General features: G+C 50.8%; 1 protein-coding gene across 1 annotated transcript in view; it reads right to left on the bottom strand.

Annotated features, from left to right (window-relative positions):
• The window catches only part of CASTOR2 (cytosolic arginine sensor for mTORC1 subunit 2), a 47,303-nt gene extending 30,610 nt beyond the window's left edge, over positions 1-16,693 (bottom strand). The window contains exon 1 of the mRNA XM_081133152.1: positions 16,339-16,693. Coding sequence (XP_080989278.1) covers positions 16,339-16,451 — 113 coding nt within the window. The 5' untranslated portion in view covers positions 16,452-16,693. The remainder of the gene's footprint in view (positions 1-16,338) is intronic.
• Positions 16,694-20,685: the final 3,992 nt, after the last annotated feature.

The raw sequence follows: 20,685 nt of genomic DNA, 5'->3' as shown, positions 1-20,685 counted from the left end.
ACAGCCATGGAAAACCACGTAGAGTATCTTCTATACTTTGTAATGTGACGTTGAGTGGAAAAAAGCAAGCCCACAAGATGACACACAGGTAGGTATCCTTTCCAGATGTATACATGGGACAAAACCATTCATAAAGTCAAGAAAAAGAGAAGCGTGGGTGAATGGCAGTTACGGTCAATGTCATGGTCACGGGTGGGGTACCGCTAGTGAAAGAATAAACCAAGGGAAAGAGCGAGCAGGATAGGTAAGTATGTCGTAACCCAAGGATGAAGAGGAATCACATTCTGTGCACTTGAGATCCATTAAAAATAAAAAGGCTTTGAAGTGTTTGAGCAACGCATCAGATCTATGTTTTAAGCAGCTCACTTTGGCTGTGTAGGGGAGGGCTGGTCCTGTGTCTCCCGGAGGATCCTGCTGTTTGATCTCTCCCTGCCCCTCTCTGCTCCTGCTTGGGCCCCATCTTCTCTCAGGTGGTGGAAGCTGGGCTCAGGCTCCATCCATTGTGGTCCATAGGGGGACCCCAGAGGATGCTGGGATGCAGGACCCAGAAACTGAAGCTGGGTGTGTGGCCATGTCAGCACTGATGCAACCTCCAGCCCACATGCCCCTCCAGCTGGGAGCCCAGGAGGACGGTCAGGAGCGCCAAGAGCAGCTGAGCCCAGCCGCCACTGTATTTACCAGTCAGCAGTATCTGCCTGAGCCCCCAAGACAGAGTTGTGTTTCTGCAGGGGCCCTAGGGACAGGAAACAAAAGGGAGTGGGAGGGAGGATGGGAGAAAGATTCAATCAAGGAAGAGCCTGGAAATGTCTAGAACAGGGGTTATAGCTCAAAGGCCTGCAAAATACTATGGTGAAAGAACCAGATGTAAGACATGCTTTCCATATTTAACACCCAGGGACATTCTTCATTCGCACCAAGAAACGTGTGGTCCTCTCAGTCTATTTTTCTTCCTTGTACTTTTGGGAAAGAACAGTAGGGACAACCAGGCTGGTAAAAGCATGACGACAAATGGGCCTGGTCCCTGGTCTCAGTGTGGGGGGGACACTGGGAGTGGGAGGGACTGAGGCTGCCAGGGGCGGGGGTTCCCTCCCTGTTGGAATGGGGGCAGCTGCCACTCAGCTCTGTGATCAGCTGTTACCATGTGGGTCCTAGACTGCAAAAGCTTCCAATTTTTCAAGGAAAAATGGAAATCCAGATTTTTGTGATCTATCTCTATGTTGAAATGTTGGTATAATTTTTAAAAAACACACTGGATGGGCCAAAGAAAACACTTCTGGCTTACAAATACCCTGTTTTCCTTTCCCAGACCCCCAAAGTTCTCAAGTGTCTTGGGTTTTAGGGGCAATTTCCTGAATGGCAAGAGGTATCTGTGAGAGTGACCATTCATGAGGTCAGTGCCTGGAACACCAAGGTGGGGGTGCAGGCTAAGGGCCTGTGGGCCTCCTCAGAGCTCCCTGGGCAGCCTTTGAGGTCAGGAGTAGGTTAAGCAAATGTAAACCAGATAAAACAGAAGTGACCTATGACACCTGCCAGCTCTGGAAACTAACCTGGGAGTCTTAGCAACTCGCTCCTCTAACTGGGCCGTGGCCCGACTCCTGGAATTCCCCAATGCCCAAGCCCAGAGCCTGGGCAGCAGCCTGTTCAGCCTTGCCCAGCATGTCGGGTCTCCCTTGCCACTTTCCTGGAAGAACCTTTAGCTTTAAGGAAGGGGGGTGAGCCTCGACTCCCAGCAAGCTGGGTGACCCTGGGCATGTCTTGCGCCTTCCCAGGCTTTGGGCTGACACCTTGTCACTCCCATGTCAGGACATGTGGCCTGTGATGGCAGAATTGTGTCTCCAGCTCTGTAAAGCCAGTGCCCTGTCCACCACAGTTCCAGGGGCTCAGCACTGTGCTTGCTGGGAAGGCAGATGTGATGATGTGTTTGCATAAGGGGAGGGTGACACAGGGAATGAACAAAGAAGGGCAACTTGGGAGTGCTGGGGGGCTGGGGTTTGGGGAAGGCATCCTGGAGGTGGTAGTGCCTGAATATAAAGTTGAAGAGCTAAGTCTGTGAATGGCTGGGATTTCAGAATGCAGCCAATTCCTACCAGCCCTGCCAGCCCTGCCAGTGCAGGCCCAACCACATCTCACTATACAACACAGAGGCCCGTGGCACGTATCCCCAGCACCTGCCCTCAAACGGCAAACATGGCCAGGTGTCACCCCACTCTGGCCAACTCTAAGTCAAGACAGCCATTGCCAGTATGAACCCTGGCATTCTCTCTCACTGAGCCCCAATGACCTTCTAAAACAGTGCTGTTCAATAGAGCTTCCAGGAATGACGGGAATAGTCTACAGCTACATTGTCCAGGTGGACAGCCACTAGCCACATGTAGCCATTGAGCACATTGACATGTGGCTCATGAGGCTGAAGAACTGAATGTTATATTTCATTTACATTTAAAGAGCCACATGTGGTAAGAGGCTCCCAATTTGGACAGCGAGGTTCTAGAACTTTCTAACCCATCGCTCACTCAAGCAATCCCCACCCAAAACAGAGCCCATGTATCATCCCTGGCCTGCAGCTCCGGGACTCACCCCGCCTGGCCATTCAGCTGTGGTTCATCCTCATGCCACTGGCACTGAGACTGTTTCAGGCTCAAATTCCATCTTCAGGTCCATGATATTGGAAACTTCAAGAGGCCCTCAAGAGTGAATGAAAAGCTGCTGGCATGAGGCGGGGTCTCCAGTTTGATGTTCATATTATCCTGCTTTTCCCAGGAAAAGTTCCCTTGTTGTTTGCTCAGCTCACAGGAGAAAATGTTTAGCACTGACAATGAGCAATTTAATAAGCTCAACCCTGAGCCAGGAAGAAAGGGCAGGAAAATGTCTATCATGCCTATGGTTACTGACTTCACTTGCCTCTCTTTTCACCCTCCCATTACTGAGATGGGAACACTGAGGCTTCAGAGTCTCATCAGTGGGAAGAAGAGGTCTGAACAAGTCCAGTCCCTGGGCTTTTTCCATTGGTCCTCAGTGAACTGCTAGGGGCCCAGGAGGGCTGGGGTGGCAGGGAGACAGAGGGCAGCAACAGCCAGGGCTGCCAAAACAGAGTACCAGATGCTGGGCAGCTTAAAGAACAGAAATTTATTTTCTCACAGCTCTGGAGGCTGGAAGTAGATCAAGGTGCTAGCAGAACTTCTAGAGAGGGCTCTCTTCCTGGCTTGCAGATGGCCGCCTTCTCGCTGCGTCCTTGCCTTCCTTCTTTGTGCAGAGAGAGAGAGAGGACGTGCTCTCATAAGGAAGCTAATCCTATTGTATCAGGGCCCCATCCTTATGACCTCATTTAACCTTGATTACCTCCTAAAGGTCTGACCTCCAAATGCAGCCCCACTGGGGGTTAGGGCTTTTCAGCATTTGAGTTCGGGGGGGTGGGGGGAGACGGGGGACACAGACATTTATTTAGTTCATAGCACCCTTAAAGACGTCATAGGCTACTGAGAAGAGACCCTTGTGAAGCAACTGGTAAAAGGAGCAGAGATGATGGATAAAGGGCTGAAATGAATATAAGCTCATGACAAGCTGTATGGGATGGTTCCCAAACTGAAGAAAGGGAGAGGAAGTATCAATAGCCTAACAGACAAGGGAGGTGGAGGAATCGGGAAGGTTCCCAGAAGGGGACTCTTTCTATGGGGCCTCGATTTTGGGTCCTCAGGACAGAGAGAAGGCAGCACTTTCCAGGGATGGGCCCGACACAGTGTATGGTGAGAACTAATGGTGGGTGAGGAGAGAAGGAGCCGAGTGCATGCCCGCCACCCCCACCCCCTTCCCCATCTCAGCCACCACAGGTCCATTTTCACACCCTTCCTGACACAACTGTTAGTGAACGCCACCTGCAGGGCCCTGGTGCTGGGCCTGGGAATGGTCTGAGCTGGTCAGCTGTGTGGCTCCCCAGGGCCTGTCTGCACCCAGGGGGATTGCTGTGACTACTGTGTGCCATGGCAAGTCCTTTCTTTCTTGGGCTCAGTTCCAAATCCATGAATGGAAAGAGCTGAACTAAAGATGTCAGGCTTGGTCCAGCCCAGAGGGGCCAAGAATCAGGTGTTCAGTGTGATACCCTCCACCAGGAAGGGCAGTGCCTTCCCGGACTTCTGGGTTGGGCAGCGAAGGGCTGTATCAACCACTGTGTCCCAGGTTCCCCCGGGCCAGGGCCAGCTCAGTCAGCACAGAGCTTTGCTTACTACTGCACTGGGGTCAGGAGGCCCTGCTTCTTCCAAAGTGCTCAGGCATCTGGCCTGGGGGTCAAACAATGGCTTCAACATACCTGCAAACCCAAGCTCGAGCTGTCATGTGGCCCTACGGCCCCGGCTAATCATGGCATCAGTTACCTGCAGTCAGGACTGGGGCCTAAAATTGACACAGACACCCCCAGGCCGGTTCGGCCCCTCACAACCCAACCTTCTCATCATTGTTTTGTTTTGCTTGGTTTCCACCTGTCATCACCTCTCTGAACTGCCCAGAGCAACTTGGTGATGGTCTAGTGGCTGAATGGCCTTGTCCCACACGTGAGGAGAGCTATACTCCGTTGGATTTGGGCCAAATAGTTCACTTTGATTAAAACTGTCACTTGGCTATGGTCAACATCCCTGAAGCCATGTCCAATTTGTTGAAACTGAGTTGGAGAAAGTAAGGGATACTGTGGCTTTAGAAAAAAAAGAGAGAAAGTAATCAGAACTTGATGTAAAATGCAATTCTGAGAAGCTGGCCAAGTCAGCATTATCACCCCACTCTGCAGATGAAGAAACCGAGGCTGAGGAGGTCAACACCCTACCCAAGGCTGTGAGGTGGTGAGTGGACAGAATGTGTACGTGTGACTGGTGAGGGGGTGAAAACCTCTGGGCCTCAGTAGTGCCACGTCCTCTCTGCCCACACGGGAGCTGGGTGACCTCTGGGGTAATCATCTTAGGCAGCAGTGAGGAGCCTCTTCAGAAGCCCTCTGAGGGTGGAAGGGGCGAGGAGCTGCGTACTCACCACGAGCCTTCTTCAGCTCTGGGATTAGGACTGTGATCTGATCCTACACAGGAGCCTGGACAGAGCCCTTCAGCTCCCATGGCCAGCCTCCCCTCTCCTTATAAGGGCCCCTCTCTCCAGCCCCCACTCTGCTCCTGCACACCACAGGCCACAGGGGCCAGGCCTCTGTGCTTTTGCACATGCTGTTCCTCCTTTTTGGAAGTCTCTTCCCTACCTCAATGCTTCAAGCCTGGCTCAATGCCACCTTTTCTGGAAGCCCTCCCTGCCTCACCCCTGTACCTCAAGTTCCCCTGAGCCTTTGAGGACTTCCCTCTTCACCAGACTACAGCGTGCTCAAGACCATGGACAGCTGTGTCCTCCACTGCACTGTCTACAGTGAGTCCAGGGTCGGGTCCGAGTCCTCAAGGGATCAGCCCCCACTATGGGGTGGGTGTCAAGACACACTTGTGAACTAGTGGAGAAGAAAAAAGCCTCCAGGGCCAAGGGCCCACACCAGGTTTAAGGAAAGAGCAGAGAGAAAGAACCTTCTCCACTGTGCAGCCTCTGCCTTCCCCAGCCACCACTGGTGGGCCTGACTCCCCTTGAGAGGGACAGACAAGCCCTTGGAGGGCTGGATGCAGAGAGACAGGCGCCTGGTTCACACCCTCACCTGAACTGCTGCTCCCTTGGGGCCCTCCTTAGCCTGTCCCTGGGAGGAGGGACGAGGTGCAGAGGAAACCTGCCCTCACAGGACAGACACGTGTGTGCCGGTGGGGGTATGCAAGAACTTTCTTTCTATGCAAGAATTCAGGGGTCCTGGCTTTTGAGAACCAGCACTCCTTGGGGCATTAACACACAGCAATTTTCCAATGGTTTGATTTTTCATGGGATATTTTTGCAGCACAAATGGATGCAAGATGAGGCCCACAGTACAGGTGGACACTGTGGAATTACAATTCTCCACCATCTCCCGGCCCCACAGCCCCTACGTGCTTGGACTCTAGACCAGGTACAGATCAAATCACTTTATCACTTTATCTATATGATCTCATTTAATCCTTGGGGCAGTCCTAAGACGCAGGTGCAGTTCCCACATGGATAAGATGGGATTTGAGCTGCCCTCCTGCTGAGAAAGAGAGCCTAGGGTCAGGTGAGGGGCTTGAATGAAAGGGAACAGGGGGAATCAGTCACGGGGCCAAGAGGGAGGATTAGACAAAGGGCTTGGAGATAGGCTGGATGTGGGGGAGACAGATGGATGTGGGGACACAGAGGATGGTAGGAGCAGGTCTGGGAGGAGGCGCCATTGGGGACACACCAAGTCTAGGGTGTCCAAGAATCAGTGAGGCAGAGCTTCCAAATGTAGGGTGCAGAGAACAGCCTCCAAGGCCTTGCTGGGAGCAGACAGCTCCCACCATTAAAAGGCCAACTGGAGGACACCAGAGCTCTAGGTTCTGACCAGCTGCTGTTATAGCGGGCAGCCTGCAGACCTCACCTCTCCCAGGACCTTGGACCAGCCTCCGCCAGTCCCCACAGCTCCCCCAAATCTGAAAAAACTCCCCTTGTCAAATAAAAACCTGAATTAGTCATTCTACCCAGCAACTATCAGATCGACCTTTCCAAGGATTCTGAAGCAGGACAGACTGTCAGCACTATGGGGCAGAGGCCACCACCACCCACTTGCTAACATTTGCCATCTAGCCCAGGGCATTTTGGCCATCAATAAATATCTACTGAATTCATACGAACAGCCAGTTTACTGTGTGCCAGACACTTATATCCCTGACATAAAATTTCCCAGCTAAGCCTCACCATGACCCAAAGAGGTCAATATTATGATGTCCATTTTAAAGAGGAGCAAACTGAGCCTCCTTTGAGGCACCTAATAACTTTTCTATAGTCACACAGCTGGTAAGTGGTAGACTCTGGATAAGACACACATTTTCTTGACTGTTATGTGTACATCCCCTGGAAAACGGCCCTCAGCATAAGATCTTCCATCTAGAGTTAACAGGGGGAGTGAGCAGAGTGGGCCACAGGCGGAGAAGGGCTGGGAGTGGGAAGCTGGCCTCAACCCCAATCTGCTATGTGTCTGCTGCATGATTTGGGGCAAGTGACTGAGCAGCTGTCCCCCCTGTCTGTTGGGGTGGGCAATCCCTTCTTCCTACCAAGCGCTGGTGGAGGTAAAATGACAGAAAGCCCCAGTGTGACTGGGCACACAGTAGGCTCTCAATCAAGATCTCTGAGCTTAAGCTTTGTTTGTTCTAAATCCATCATATCAGTCAGTACACCAGTGACTTTTGAGCTCTGAAGGAAAGAGATTGAACTTTGAGAACAAATTTCCACTCACTGCCTTTCCTGCTCAAGAAGGGGAGTAAACTGTGGGGTGGGGAGGGGATCAAAGGAAAGGCAGCCTGGTGCAGAGGCCCTGAGGGTAGAGAGAAACATCCAGGTGAGCATCCAGGAGGCCCAGCCTGGTTTCTGTGGAGAGGCAGCCTTTGAGGGAAAAAATAACCCTACCCTGAAAATAAGCACTAGCTACTGCCCAGGGCGAGGGGCCAGTGCAGAGGGAGGAGGCCTGACCTGACCTCCCTCGTTCCGCCCCTCCCTCCCTGCCAAGGCTGTTCATCTCCTGGCAGCCTCAGCTCAGATCAAGTGGCCAGAGCTGAGGCGGGGTCAGTGAGGGACCCCACCCTCCCCCACTGACACCTCACCAGGGCCTCCAGGTGTGGCCACCCCAGTGTTGACTTACTCTCCCAGGGTCCACCACTCCAGCAGCCAGCTATTCAAGATGGGTGAGAAATAGAAGGCACGCAAGAGCAGCCTCTGAGGGCCCCAGGAGCCATTGGAACCCACTCATACATGACAATTCCTTGCCTCCTCTGTACTAGGGACTACTGGAGAAGCCTGCTGTGGGCCAGGTGTTTTATTCAGGCTCTCCTCCCCCCACCCCCACCCATTTGCCAGGAAGAAATCCAGTCTCCCAGAGGTTCAGTAGCCCAGACTGTGGTCACCCAGCCGGTAAGGGCCTCCAGGCTTCTATCCAAACAAAACTAGTGTTGCTTTAAGAACATGCGCTCTGCAGCTAGAGGCCCTGGGTTCAAATCCCTACTCTTCAGGAATTTTAAATGGTACAAATGCTTTGTAAAACAGCCTGGTGGTTCCTCAAAATGTTAGAAACAGACTTATCACATGACCCAGCAATTCCACTCCTAGGTATGTGACCAAAAGAAATGAAACACACATTCACACAAACACCCGCACTCAGACGTGCAAAGCAGCATTACTGACAACAGCCAAAATGTGGAAACGATCCAAATGTCCATCAACGGATGAATAAACAATAGGTAGCATATGCATACGATGGAATATCATTCAGTCATAAAAAGGAATGAAGTACTGATACATGCTACAACTTGGATGGACTTTGAAAACGTTCTAAGTGAAAAAAGTCAGTCACAAAGAACCACATGTTGTATGATTCCATTTATACAAGATATTCAGAATAGGCAAATCCACAGAGACAAAAAGCAGATTAGTGTTGCCAGGGGCTAGTGGTGAGCTGGAAAACGGGGAATGACTACTTAATGGGTAGACTTTCTTTTGGGGTGATGAAATGTTTTGGAATTAGACAATGGTGATAGTTGCACAACTCTCTGAATGTAACAGAAGCTACTGAACTGTAAACTTTTAAGAGGGTGAATTGTATGTAGGTGAATTACATCTCAAAAAAGCTGTTATTAAAAAACAAAAACACGCTCTACTCTTCACAGTGTTTTTGTGATCTTAGGTAAGGTGCTGAACTATCTAGTGCCTCAGTTTCCTCACGTAAAATGGGGTCGGTAACTGTACCTGTGTGATAAGGGTAGTTGTGAGGATTAAATGAGTTAATATATAACATGCTCAGAACTGCTGTCTTGCTGGGTGTGAGTCTTTCCCTTGGCCTTAATCTGTCACCACACTGCCCTAGCTCACTGGCCTCCACTCATCACACGGTCCTGTGGTCTCCCAACTCACTAGGCTCCTACCTCTTTTTTTAAAAAATTTTCGTAAAACATACATCATGTAAAATTTGCCATCTTAACCATTTCTAAGTGTTCAGTAGTACATACAGTCATGCTATTGTGCAACCAATGTCCAGAACTCCTTTCATTCTGCAAAACAGAAACTCTATACCCATGAAACAACTCCCCATTCTTTCCTCTCACCAGCTCCTGGCACCCACCACTCAACAACTTTCTGTCTCTATGATTTTAACCACTCTAGGAAGGTACCTTGTTTAAGTGGAATCATACAGTATTTGTCCTTTTATGACCGGCTAATTTCACTTAGCATGATGTTCCCAAGGTTAATCCATATTGTAGCACATGTCAGAATTTCCTTCCTCTTTAAGGCTGAATAATATTCCAAGGCATGTATAGACCGCATTTTGCTTATCCATTCATCTGGCTGCTGTGAATGTTGCTTCTATGAACATGCATGGACAGATAAGACCCAAGCTTTTAAGCACATATCTCAGAGGTCAGAGTATGTCCAATATATTACATTTAAGACAAAGATAAGGCATTTAGAAGTATTTCCCTTTAGAAGTTTTAATTTAACACATGCACACCAAACTGAGTGGCTAAAGGTTCAGGTGAACTGCTTCTGGAGAGCTCGGTGGGCCTGCCTGCCCATGCCAAGGTACAGCACAGGGCCGGGACAACCAGAACTGACTATTCCAGCTCTGGTGGGACTTGTCTGGTTTACTCAGGGCTGGTTCCTCATACCAGAGGTCTGTTATAAGGAAAAAAGTTGCCAGCCCTGTGCAGGCTCAGAAGAGACCAATTCAGTCTTTCACAAAGGCCTCTTCTGATCTATAGGAGGTCAGTGCCATGGAGCACTGGTCCTGAGGCCTGGACATGCCCCTGGGAAAAGAGAGAGGGGGACCAACCCTCCCAACCTCTATCCCAAGGCATGGGTGATCCCAGGAAGCCACTCATCCAGCTCCAGGGTGGCTTCCTGGAGGAGCTGATGCTTGTACTGATTCCAAGAACAATCTGTGTTAGGTTAAAGGACTTGGGAGAGCTGTCTGGCTGAACCAAAGCCAGGGTGATCCCACATCCTGGTTTGCCCTGTTCTTCAGGGCAATTGTTTTTAGTGCTCCCTGTTATCTGAAAAGTGTCCCCACTAGGATGAAAAATAGTCGCTATATTAGCTATCTATTGCATAGCAAATTACCCGAAAACTTAGTGGCTTGAAACAACAAAGTTTTATCTCTCATAGTTCCCAGGGATTAGGAATTTGGGCGTGGCTCAACTGGTTGAGGATCTCTTATGAGGTGGCAGTCGAGGTACTGACTGGGGCTGCAGCCATTAAAGGGCTTGGTGGCGGGGAGGATCTGTTGTCAGGGTGGGAGGCCTCAGTTCCTCTCCACTGTGGGCCTCTCCAGAGGGCTGCTTGAGTGTCCTCACAACATGGCAGCCAGCTTCCTTCAGAGCAAGGGATCCGCACGCAAGAGACACAGAGACAGAAAGAGAGATAGACAGACAGACACGCACACAGCAGGCAGCAGCTATCCTTCAACGCCCTTGCCTCAGAATACTTGGAAGCCTCGATTCTGTCATCTTTTACACCAGTTAGAAGAAAGTCAGTAATCCAGACCTCACTTAAAGGCAGGGGAGCTCTAGCTTTTGAAAGGAACAGTGTCAAAGAATTTGGGATATTTAAAAACTACCAGAGTTACTCTAAAAATAGGGCATGTGTGGTATAGAGATAGGACAAAGCCAGAGAGGACAGAAGTCAGAACAAGGAATTTTCATAATGCCAGGTAAGGCAAGTAAATCAGGAGCAGGGCACGGTCTAAGAAGGGCTTTGAGCAAGGCAAGCTGTGGTCAGGGATTCAGAGTGAACCCTGACACCCTGAGGTTGGGCTCCATGGCCTCTACTCAGGTCCCGAAGCTGTCCCCTCCATCTGGGCGACTGGACCTCTCACCCTCCAGCTTTGGCAGAGAACACACCTTTTCCCCCACGGCACAGAAGTTCCTTTTTGTTTCCCATTAGGCTCTGCACATAGCAGGTGCATGCTGCAGGGTTTCTGCATGAACAGAACATACCCCTTTGCACCAACCCCATGCTGTGGTCATGGCAGGCCACAAGTCAGTCACTCTGCATACACCTTTCTCTTTCTAGCCTCTAGGCCTTTCTTTACTATGCTGCCTAGAGGGCTCTGACGGTGCTAAGTACTTGCATTGCTCTGGAGGCAGGCAGACAGGAGACCTGCAGGATTGGTGTTTCTGTGGGCATGTGCTTAGTGCACACTCACCTTGGGGACTTTCAGTTTCCTGCACCTGAATACATTTCAGGTTAATGATCTTGCCCTCCACCTTCCCCTTCCTTGCTGGGGGGAGCGATGCTATGGCTTCTTAGTGACATCCCTGTTGAATGGCTCCTGGGGATGGTTCCCCAAACTGGTGTGCTTTTAGACTTGGCCTAGCGGTCATCAAGACAGTTCTACAAACAGACTTGGTGGGTTAGAATCCCAGCTCTGCCACTTCTGTGTGTCCTGGGGGCACTCAAGTTCCTCAGTTTCCTCATCTGTAAAGGGGGGACAATTCAGCCAACTTGGGTTGTCATCGTTGCTTACTGTATGCTTATTAATTGTTCCCAGTTTTGCCTTACAGGGTTGCAGAGAACAAATCTGAGTCCCAGAAGGATGGCACTAGCCTCCACTTCTGGGTGGCCACAAGCCCCAGCTGCAGTGATGAATCCTGACTGGTCCATGATGGTCTCACTCCCTGTGCATGTGACTCATGCAGGCATGCTCACGTGACCCAGTGTGATCAGTGAGATGAGGAAGTCTGTGCAGGAGAAGGGCGTGTTCCTAGAAAGGTTTTCTCAGAGACACTTCGAGACAACAGCCCTTTCCCTCCACTAGGTTTTCTCCTGACTGCCCATAAGGCCTGGAGTTGCCCCTGCTCCTTGACAGGGAGCCACACTGTAAAGCCAAGGATGGCCAAATAGAAAGACAGGAAGACCTGGGTCCTTGATGACATCATCAAGCCTTTAAGTCACCAACCCTAGAACAGCCGGACGTATAAACCTATCATGCAAAATTCAAACTTCTTATTGTCTACGGCAGCTAAGTAATGGTTTTCTGTTATTTGTAGCCCAAGGCATCCTGCTGATATTCCATGGTGGGTCACATTTCATCTTCTTGAGATTAAGCCCCTCATACCAGAGCTTGAAGGGTCTGAGCTCAGCTGTGCACCCAGGGAGGACTACCTGGAGGTGGTGGGGCTAAAAGGGAATCTAAAAGAATAAGCAGATGGACAAAGGGGGTAGGGGAAAGAGTAACATTCCAGGCAGAGAGAAAAAAAGGCATGAGGCTAGAGATACCATAGGGTGAGTCTGACTGGAAGCCATGAGCGATGAGGCTGGAGAGAATGGTGGGTTGGGCTGCAGTGGGTCTTTAGCCAGGTTACAGAGCCTCAGTTGATCACAAGAGTAGAGAGGAAGCTCTGTGAGCAGACTTTATTTTGCTCACCCAGGGTCTTGCCATCCAACTTTGTGCCAAGAATAAGTGCACTTAGCTGGCCTCTGCCTCTTATTCTGTTCATACCCACATGCTGCCCTGAGTTGGGGCAAAGAGCCAGGGCAGGGGCACTGGGCCTTGCTTTTCCAGGTGTGATTCTGTCTGCCATGCTTCTCCCAACCCCCAGGGCATTCATAAGAGACTCTGGCTGAAATCTGGGTCACTCTGTGCATGAGTGGGACATCCATCAAACAGGCAGTTACTAAGTGCCTACAAAGCAGTGTGCTAAGCACAGTGGTGAGAGGACCTGGTTCAAATCCCAATTCTGTTTCTTTCCAGTGGTGTGACCTTGAGCAAGGCACTCTACCTTGTCAAACCCAGTGTCTTTACTTGTTTGTGATAGATGGTAAAATCAATGATGGCTCTATTATATCTGGTACTGGGGTGGGGGGGTAAAAAAATGCACAAAAAGCTTCCTGGGCATGAAGTTCATAATCTATGTGGGAGAATAAGACATGCAAACAATATGCTGTTATGAACAAAAGTTGAGAAGTGATGAAAGGTTTAAGAGGAAGGAGCATCTGAGCTGGGCCATCAGGAAGTAGAAAATCTAGATGGGAGGTGATGAGAAACAACATTCCTGTTGGAAGACAAGGCCCACAAAGGCGGGGCAGAAGGGATACAGAAAGCCTGCAGGTGCTACTCTAGGGCCAAACATAACTGCTGCATTTGGGCATCATTTGCAACCTGTAATAGCAAACCTCTGAGCTTAAGTTGGAAAGATGCAGATTCAAGTCCTGGCACTACCACTTACTGTGTGACCTTGAGCAAGTCACCTTTGAGCCTCACTTTGCAAAATAGGTGTAAAACCTAATTTGCAGAGTTGTACCAGGGTATATGAAAGGTCTGGGACCAGGATCCTCTTTCCCACCTAATTCCTATTTTAAAGTCCTAAGATCCAGTGCCACCTCCTGCAAGAAGCCTACTTGCCGCCCTCAAGCAGTCACCCAACACCCCCTCACCCCTTGACTCTACTTGCTGTATTGCGATCACCTCTGTCATTCTCTCTTACCAGGCTCTGGGCTTCAAAGAAGGAGGGGCAAGGTATCTCAGCATGTCCTGGACCCAGCTGCACCCCCACACAGAGTGGGTATCTACCAGTGCCATGTTTCTCCCCAAACCTCCACCCAGGTAGACACCAGAGGAAGGCAGTGACTAAGTCTGCTGGGGTGGAGGGAATGGGGTTTCAGGAAAGTTTCAGAGTGATATCACTAGATCTTGAGGGCTGAATAGGAATTTACTGGGGAAGGGGTTCCAGGCAGAGATGGAAGTATTAAAGCACAGAGGTGTGAAGGAACGGATAAAGTAAATTGTGAGTCACCAGAGTGTTTGCCAGAAAGTGGCTAAAGAGGAGGATTCTGGATCCAGATCCGGAAAAGCCTCAAATGCCATGGCAAGGAGTCGACCCTATAAGGGAGTGACTGAAAACTTGTAAACAGGCAGCACAGAGACCCTGGGGGGGAAAGAGGGGGGAGAGGATGCTGTACTAGTTTGGGCTGAACGTAGGTTGGGGGTGGGGTGGGGAAAATGACAGGACTATGGGCCAGCACTTGGGGATAGGTACTGATGAAAAAAATCAGAGGACCAAAAATTCGACCTGGATGACCAATTATTGAGAATAGCTTAAACAATATATCCACACTCCACTATACCTTATACTTGCTAAAAAACGCCATTTCCACAATCACTCCATGCTACGCAGAGCAGCTCTCTGAAAACTAGTGGGTCAAGTGGTGCTATCTTCATTATAGACGAACAAAGTGAGAACCAGAGAAGGAATGGGACCTTGCCACAGTCATGCAGGCAATGAGAGTGCTAGTCACCACCTGAAGCCAGTGTCCTGCCCAGGAGCGCCAGGAGGCAGCTTTCAGCCCTTTGACAAATGAACTCGGCACCTTTCTGAGCCAGGCCCTGGAGACAAGGAGATGACCTTTGACCTCTGAGTCATCTTGAGACTTGACCGGTCACCTGGGCTTTAGACCAGCTACCTCCTGCAGGAGAGGGAGAAGTGGGACCCACTGAGGGGTAGGTTTTCCATGCTTAGAAAGGTCAGCAGGGGCTCACCCCCAGGACGTTCCTACCTACGAGTCCTCCAAACTGGACCCTGGGGAGGGGCTGGAAGAGGGCCAGTCCCTCCACAAAGGGAAAGGCCCTGTTTAGCCTTTCTAAGAAGCCCTCCAATGCCCCCTCCTCCTGGCACCCAGGCCCCGCACAGCGGCAGCCTGAGTCATCATCCCAGTTTGAATGGTAGCCGAGAAATCAGCCAGGGGGCTGCCTGGGGCTGAGGGCCAAGGGTTGGAAAAACAAGGCCGCTTTCTCTTACTCCAGCCTTGGAACTCAAGACAGGGTAGGGGGTGGGGGACAGAGGGCAGGTAGATGCAGGCTGGTGAGTGTCAAGGGCCAAAGGGGGCTGGGAGGGGGGGGGTGGAGGGAAGGGGAGATTCAGAATCTGAGCTGTGGACTTTTGTTTTCAAATGACCTGTTTAATAATTACCTTTGCAATCAAAGGAGCCAGGGCCCAGCAAAGAAAAGGATTTCAACCCTCCATACCCCATCGAGCAGCCGGAGAAGAAAGTAAACAAGATGCCACTGGCAGATCTCGTTCCATCTCGCAAACAATGGCGGGACTGAGCTCCCGGCTCAGACACACACATTAAAGTGAGATTTCCAGGCAAGAACTTTACTAGGGAGATAAGAGGCTTGGATTGAATTATTTCCCTGCATCCCCGGAGCTCCCTTGAGCTCAGTGCCCAAGGGGGGCAGCTTAGGGGTCTGTCATTTTAACGTTAACCTTGACCTGTAATTTATTCATTCATTTTGAAGCGAGGGAAAACTACCTCCGCCTCAGCCTCTGAAAAACCCAACCAGCAACAACTTCATCCCTTTGAACAGTCACAATGGTGGGCAAACAAGGGATTTAAGTTACAGAGGCTAGCTCCACTCACACTGGACTGGGCTCAGGCTCCTTAAAAAAAAAACCACAAACCAAAAAACCCCACCGTAACCCAAGCACCCACCCGGCTCACAAAGTCAGACCTAACCTGGTATTGGGAAAATCCAACTTGTTTTTTTTCAACCTCCCAAGGCCTTCAACTATTTTTCCCCATGCAGCATCCAAGCCCAGCCTCAAGGCAGAGCCATAAACATGCCTGCTCCTCCCCCTTCCACGGTTCGGCAAAACACCCCCCTCCCATCTTCCCGGACCCCAAGGATTAAGAACCACCGCGACCTTCACCAGCAGCCCCTCTCCCGCCCTCCCCCAGGCCCCTGCACCGTCAGCAACCCTTGCAGCACCTTGAGATAAAACACCCACTAATGATTTTATGATTTTCTGCTCCGGGTAGCCGCGCTCAGCAGAATCCCTCCCCGCGGCCCTGGAGACGGGGGCCGGCCCTGCCGAGGGACTGGGGGATGGGGGGTGGTAGTTTGTTTTTTCCACTGCCGCGTCCCCACACCTGTTTTTCATTCATTCATTCGTTCGTTCATTCATTCACGGATTCGTCACTGCAGCCTCCCCAGCCCTCCGGATCTCGGGGAGGGGTTGGAAGGGAGGGGGCTGAGATGGGGGGAGACAGCGGCGGGGGTGCATCTGGGGGGGTCGGGGTGGAAGGACCCCGTTTGAGGGCAGGTTGGGTGGCTTTGTCAAAAGCAAGGCGAGCGGCGGGGCGGGGGCGCTCCCCGGGGCTCGAAGTTGTTTTCGGAGCGGCGGCGGCGAGGACAGCCGCCCGGGTGCGCCTCTTTGTCTCTCTCCGGCCGGCGCCGTGTCCCCGCGCACTCACCTGGTCTTGGAGGACAGGAAAGCAAGTTTGATCAGGCCGTAGGTGAACAGCGGGATACTCTCCTTGGCGACGCTGGCAACTTGCAGCCGGTGCTCCAGGATGTGGAGTTCCATCGTCCGCCCGCGCTCCGCCGCGGCTCATCCGCGGGGGGCGAGCCGCGGCCCCCGCCCCCTGCAAACCCAGCCGGCACCGAGCGCCGCGGGCAGCCGGCCCGGGGACCTGGAGCTCGGCGGCGGGCGGGCCCGAGCGGACAAAGGCGAGGCCCGCCAAGCCGCAAGGGGCCGCGGGCGGCGGGCGGCGGGCGGCGGGCGAGGGCGGCAGCGCTGGCGGAGCGGCGGCGCACGGCGCCCGGCGCGGAGAGCAGCTGGTGTTCACTGTAACAAACAACTTGCCACTCAAACGCCGGCCCGCTGGGCATGCGCGGCCGCGGCGGGGCGTGCCGGGACTTGTAGTCGCGCTCTGCCCGGCGCTGCCCGCGGCTGATGTCAGGGGCTCGGCGGCCGCGGAGGGGTCGGCCCGGTGCACGGGAAATGCGCGAGTGCCGTCCCCCGCGGGACCACCGGTAGGCGGCGGGCAGAAATGGCTTTCGAGCCAGCCTGAGCTTGGGTGCAAGCTCCGTCGCTCAGCGCTCGGAACTGGGCGCTTTGGGGTCAAAGCGAGGAGCCAACGCAGCTCCAGCGCTGGAGGAGGCCAGAGTCTGGGAGGGGAGAGATTTGGAGAAACCGGTAATCACAGCGCAGAGAAGCAAACCAGAGATGGGTGCTGGGGACATAGATGGGGCCGAGGGGCTTAAGGGGGTTTCTTGGAGCAGGGGACATCCAGGATGGGTTCTGAAGGATGAATGGAAGCTCGCCGAGGAGGGCGCGGGGGGCGCGCAGGGATGGAGGCCAGGGGCCTTCCAGGCAGAAGGAACAGCGTGTCCAAAGGCACAGAAGCGTGAAAGCCTCCACCGTGCTGTGTTTGGCTTTGTTCGAGCGGAAAATATGAGGGAGGAGAGGCAGAGATAAGGCAGGCGCAGTCACCAGGAGTCCGGTTGAGAGGGGTTATGTGTGCAGAGCTAATGAGGGGGCTATTTATCCCGCGGGGGAAGGGGTGGTGAGGGCTTCGAAGGCCGAATTGGAGAAAAGTCTGAAATACGTTGGAATGGCTTCCCACCCCTGGGCCAGTGTGCCAGTGACCATAACCCTCAGTGGTTCCCCTTAATGGCTGACCGGTTTTGAAATTTTCTAGGTTAAAGTTACTGGTGCTTTGCCATTTGGCAGAGTAATTTGGGGATGTGATTGGCGGGCTGGGAACTCTCTTTTTGAGGGAAGTTCTGGTTGTACTCCTTCACACTCAGCCCTTCTCTGTTAGGCAGAAGCATGTTAGGCTCCCTCATTTCCACAAAAGCTGCATGCTGATCTTCGAGCTTGCTGATTGTCATTGGAAAAATTATTACCCTCTAATAAAGAATATATATATATATTTTAAGTTTTCTCCCTCTTCTAGAATCTCAACTCCATTAAGGCAGTGGTTTTTGCCTGTTCCCTTCTGTATTCCCAGTGCCTGCAATATGACTGGCATGTACGAGACACACATTCAATATTCATGGAATGCGTAAGTGCATCCATCCATTCCTTTAGAATCTAGAGATGTAGAAGGCCCAAAAAGAAATGCACTCAGGGGCCAGACAAGTAACCTAAGTGTGTGAAGCAGTTGGGTATCAGACACTTGGAAATGGTACAGGAGAAGGGAGGCCTGACTGAAGGCATAAAATTCAATTTTTAAATGAACAACCAACAGGTGAAACCAAAGCAAGCTAAAGGCAGGAATCAGGCCAGTTTTCTGACTTCTGCTCTGATGGCCAAGTCAGTAGTTTTCAGTCAGTAGGCCATGACCCACGAGTGCATGGTGAAATTAATTTAGCAGGGCATGACTAGCATTAAAAAAAAATTGAACAGAGAATGACACAGATCTTTGCACATAGTAAGGGTAAGTTACTATTATATTCCCTATGTTTCAGGAAACTTTCATTTGGCCATGTGTGTACATGTGTTCATGTATGCATGTGTGTGTGTGTTTCTGTGCATGCATTCACTGGATCTTGATGTAAAGGTATTCCTTACTGTGGGTCTTGGTCAAAAACATTTGAAAACGCTATGGACTTTCCATTTAATCAAGCCAGACCATCATAAAGTTTACAAATTGAGAGTGTTTTGATTTGACTTGTACAATTGCTTTTGTGTTTGAAGTTGTATTTGGTGCTTAAGATTTTTGTAAAGCTGACTATTGGAATTAGTATTGGGATGTTAAAGAAACTGGCCTGTGGGTTGCCAGATCCAGAGGATGGTTTCAGGCTGGGACTAGGGTGAGATATTCACTCTCAAGGTCATGCAAGTGCTAGCTTGGCACTTTCCCAGTGGAATTCACTCCCCTCTTGATTCCTTAGCGCTGCACTCTTCTTGTCCTCTTCTGGTTCTTCTGGGTTTCCATCTTTGGTTTCTTCTCTGCCCAACCCTAAAATGAATGGAGGCCCACCTGGTGTTCCTTTCTGTAGTGTATTTTTGCAGTAATAGCTGCTAGTGAATCATGCCTCCTGGTCAGGCAACCCACACTGACTTTGAGTTTGGTCGTGTGATTTTCTTTCGCCAATGAGATATTAGCAAATGTGCTTGCTAAGTCCTGTGAATTGGGACTGCCCACTTAGAATGATGCCCTGAGACCATGATGCTGTAAAGCAGCCCAGATGAAAGACCACATGGAGAGAGAGGTCCAAGTGTTCTAGTTGTTCCAGCTGAGCCCAGCTCCCTGCTGACAGCTGGCACCAACTGCCAGACACGTGAGTGAGACCATTTTGGACCCTCCAGCTCAGTGTTTAGCTGCATGTGGCCACATGAGCGAGCCAAGTAAAACCAGAAGAACTACCCAGCCAATCTATAGAAATGTGAAAAATAATAAATCATCATTTTTAGCCACTAATATTAGGAGTGGTTTATTATACAGCAATAGATAGCTGATATATTCCCTCCACCCTCATCTTCTCTCATTCAATGGGTTTACCCAGTCTCTGGCTTCTAATATGTTGATGGCCCCAAATGGACAATTGCAGCTTAGAACATATTCCTGTGGTCCTGATTCACATATTTTCCTAGTGGTTGGCTACATCCACCTAAATGTTCATAGGCTTGGCCAACCCAACCCGTTTAAATACTGCATCATCTAGCCCACCTCAGACCATCAACTTTTCCTTTTGTAACCTCTGTCTTGGTTAGTGACACCATCCTGAGTCCCTCAAGTTACCAGCCTGGTATGGCACACTGTATTTTCCAAGGTAGCAGCAACAAGGTCTTGTATTCTACATGCTCTTCTCACCGCGTGACATTGGTAATCATCTCATTAGGAAGTGGGTCTATGTTCCCTCCCCTTGAATCTGAGCAGGCCTCTGATTACAGAGCAAATGATCATACCTAACTTCTGAAGCTAGGTCATAATAGGTAATATTGCTTCCACCTGGTCTTCTTGGGACACTCATCTTGGAACCCACTTGCCATGCTATGAGGTAGCATGAGCCACAAGAAACGACCACAGGTAGGCATTTAATTGGTTTGCTAGAGCTGCATAACAAAGTACCACAGACTGGGGGACTTAAACAATAGCAATGTAACTTCTTACAATTCTGGAGGCTAGAAGTCCAAGATCAAGGTTTGGCAGGATTAGTTCCTTCTGAGGTCTCTTTCCTTGACTTGCAGGTTGCCACCTCCTCCCTGTGTCCTCACATGGTCTTTCTTCTATGCATATCTGTGCTCTAATCTCCTCTTCTTGTAAAGACACCAGTCCTATTGGATGAGGGCCCATCCTAATAACCTCATTTTACTTAGTTACCTCTGTAAAGACCCTATATCCAAAACAATCACATTCTTAGGTTCTGGGGCTTAAGACTTTAATATATGAATTTGGGAGGGGGTGGACACAGTTTGGCCTTTAGCAGTATTCCAGCCAACAGCCCCAGCTGAGGTTCCAGCTGACAGCCAGCATCACCACCAGGCATGTGGTGAGAAAGCCTTTGCTTGTCAGAAACCCGTGAGAGGACCAGAGCAAGAACTACTCTGCTGAGCTTAATCAGCCTCTAGCACCATGAAAGATAATAATAAAATACTTAATGTTTTAAGCCACTACATTTTGGGATAAATTGCTAAGTAGCAATAGATAACTGGAACACTCTGGCATCAACTTGGTGGTGGTGGCTGCGGACAGGGCAAGTTGACCGAGGGATTATCCTAGTTGCTACCCTTGCTTCCTGCTTGCCCCCTGCCCCAATATCTAATCAGTCACCAGGTCTTAATGATTTTATATATTGCACACCTCTTG

The sequence above is a fragment of the Miniopterus schreibersii genome (assembly GCF_964146895.1).
Source record: "Miniopterus schreibersii genome assembly, chromosome: 3".
NCBI classification, from domain to species: Eukaryota; Metazoa; Chordata; class Mammalia; order Chiroptera; family Miniopteridae; genus Miniopterus; species Miniopterus schreibersii.
This window is presented reverse-complemented; position numbering and strand designations above follow the sequence as displayed.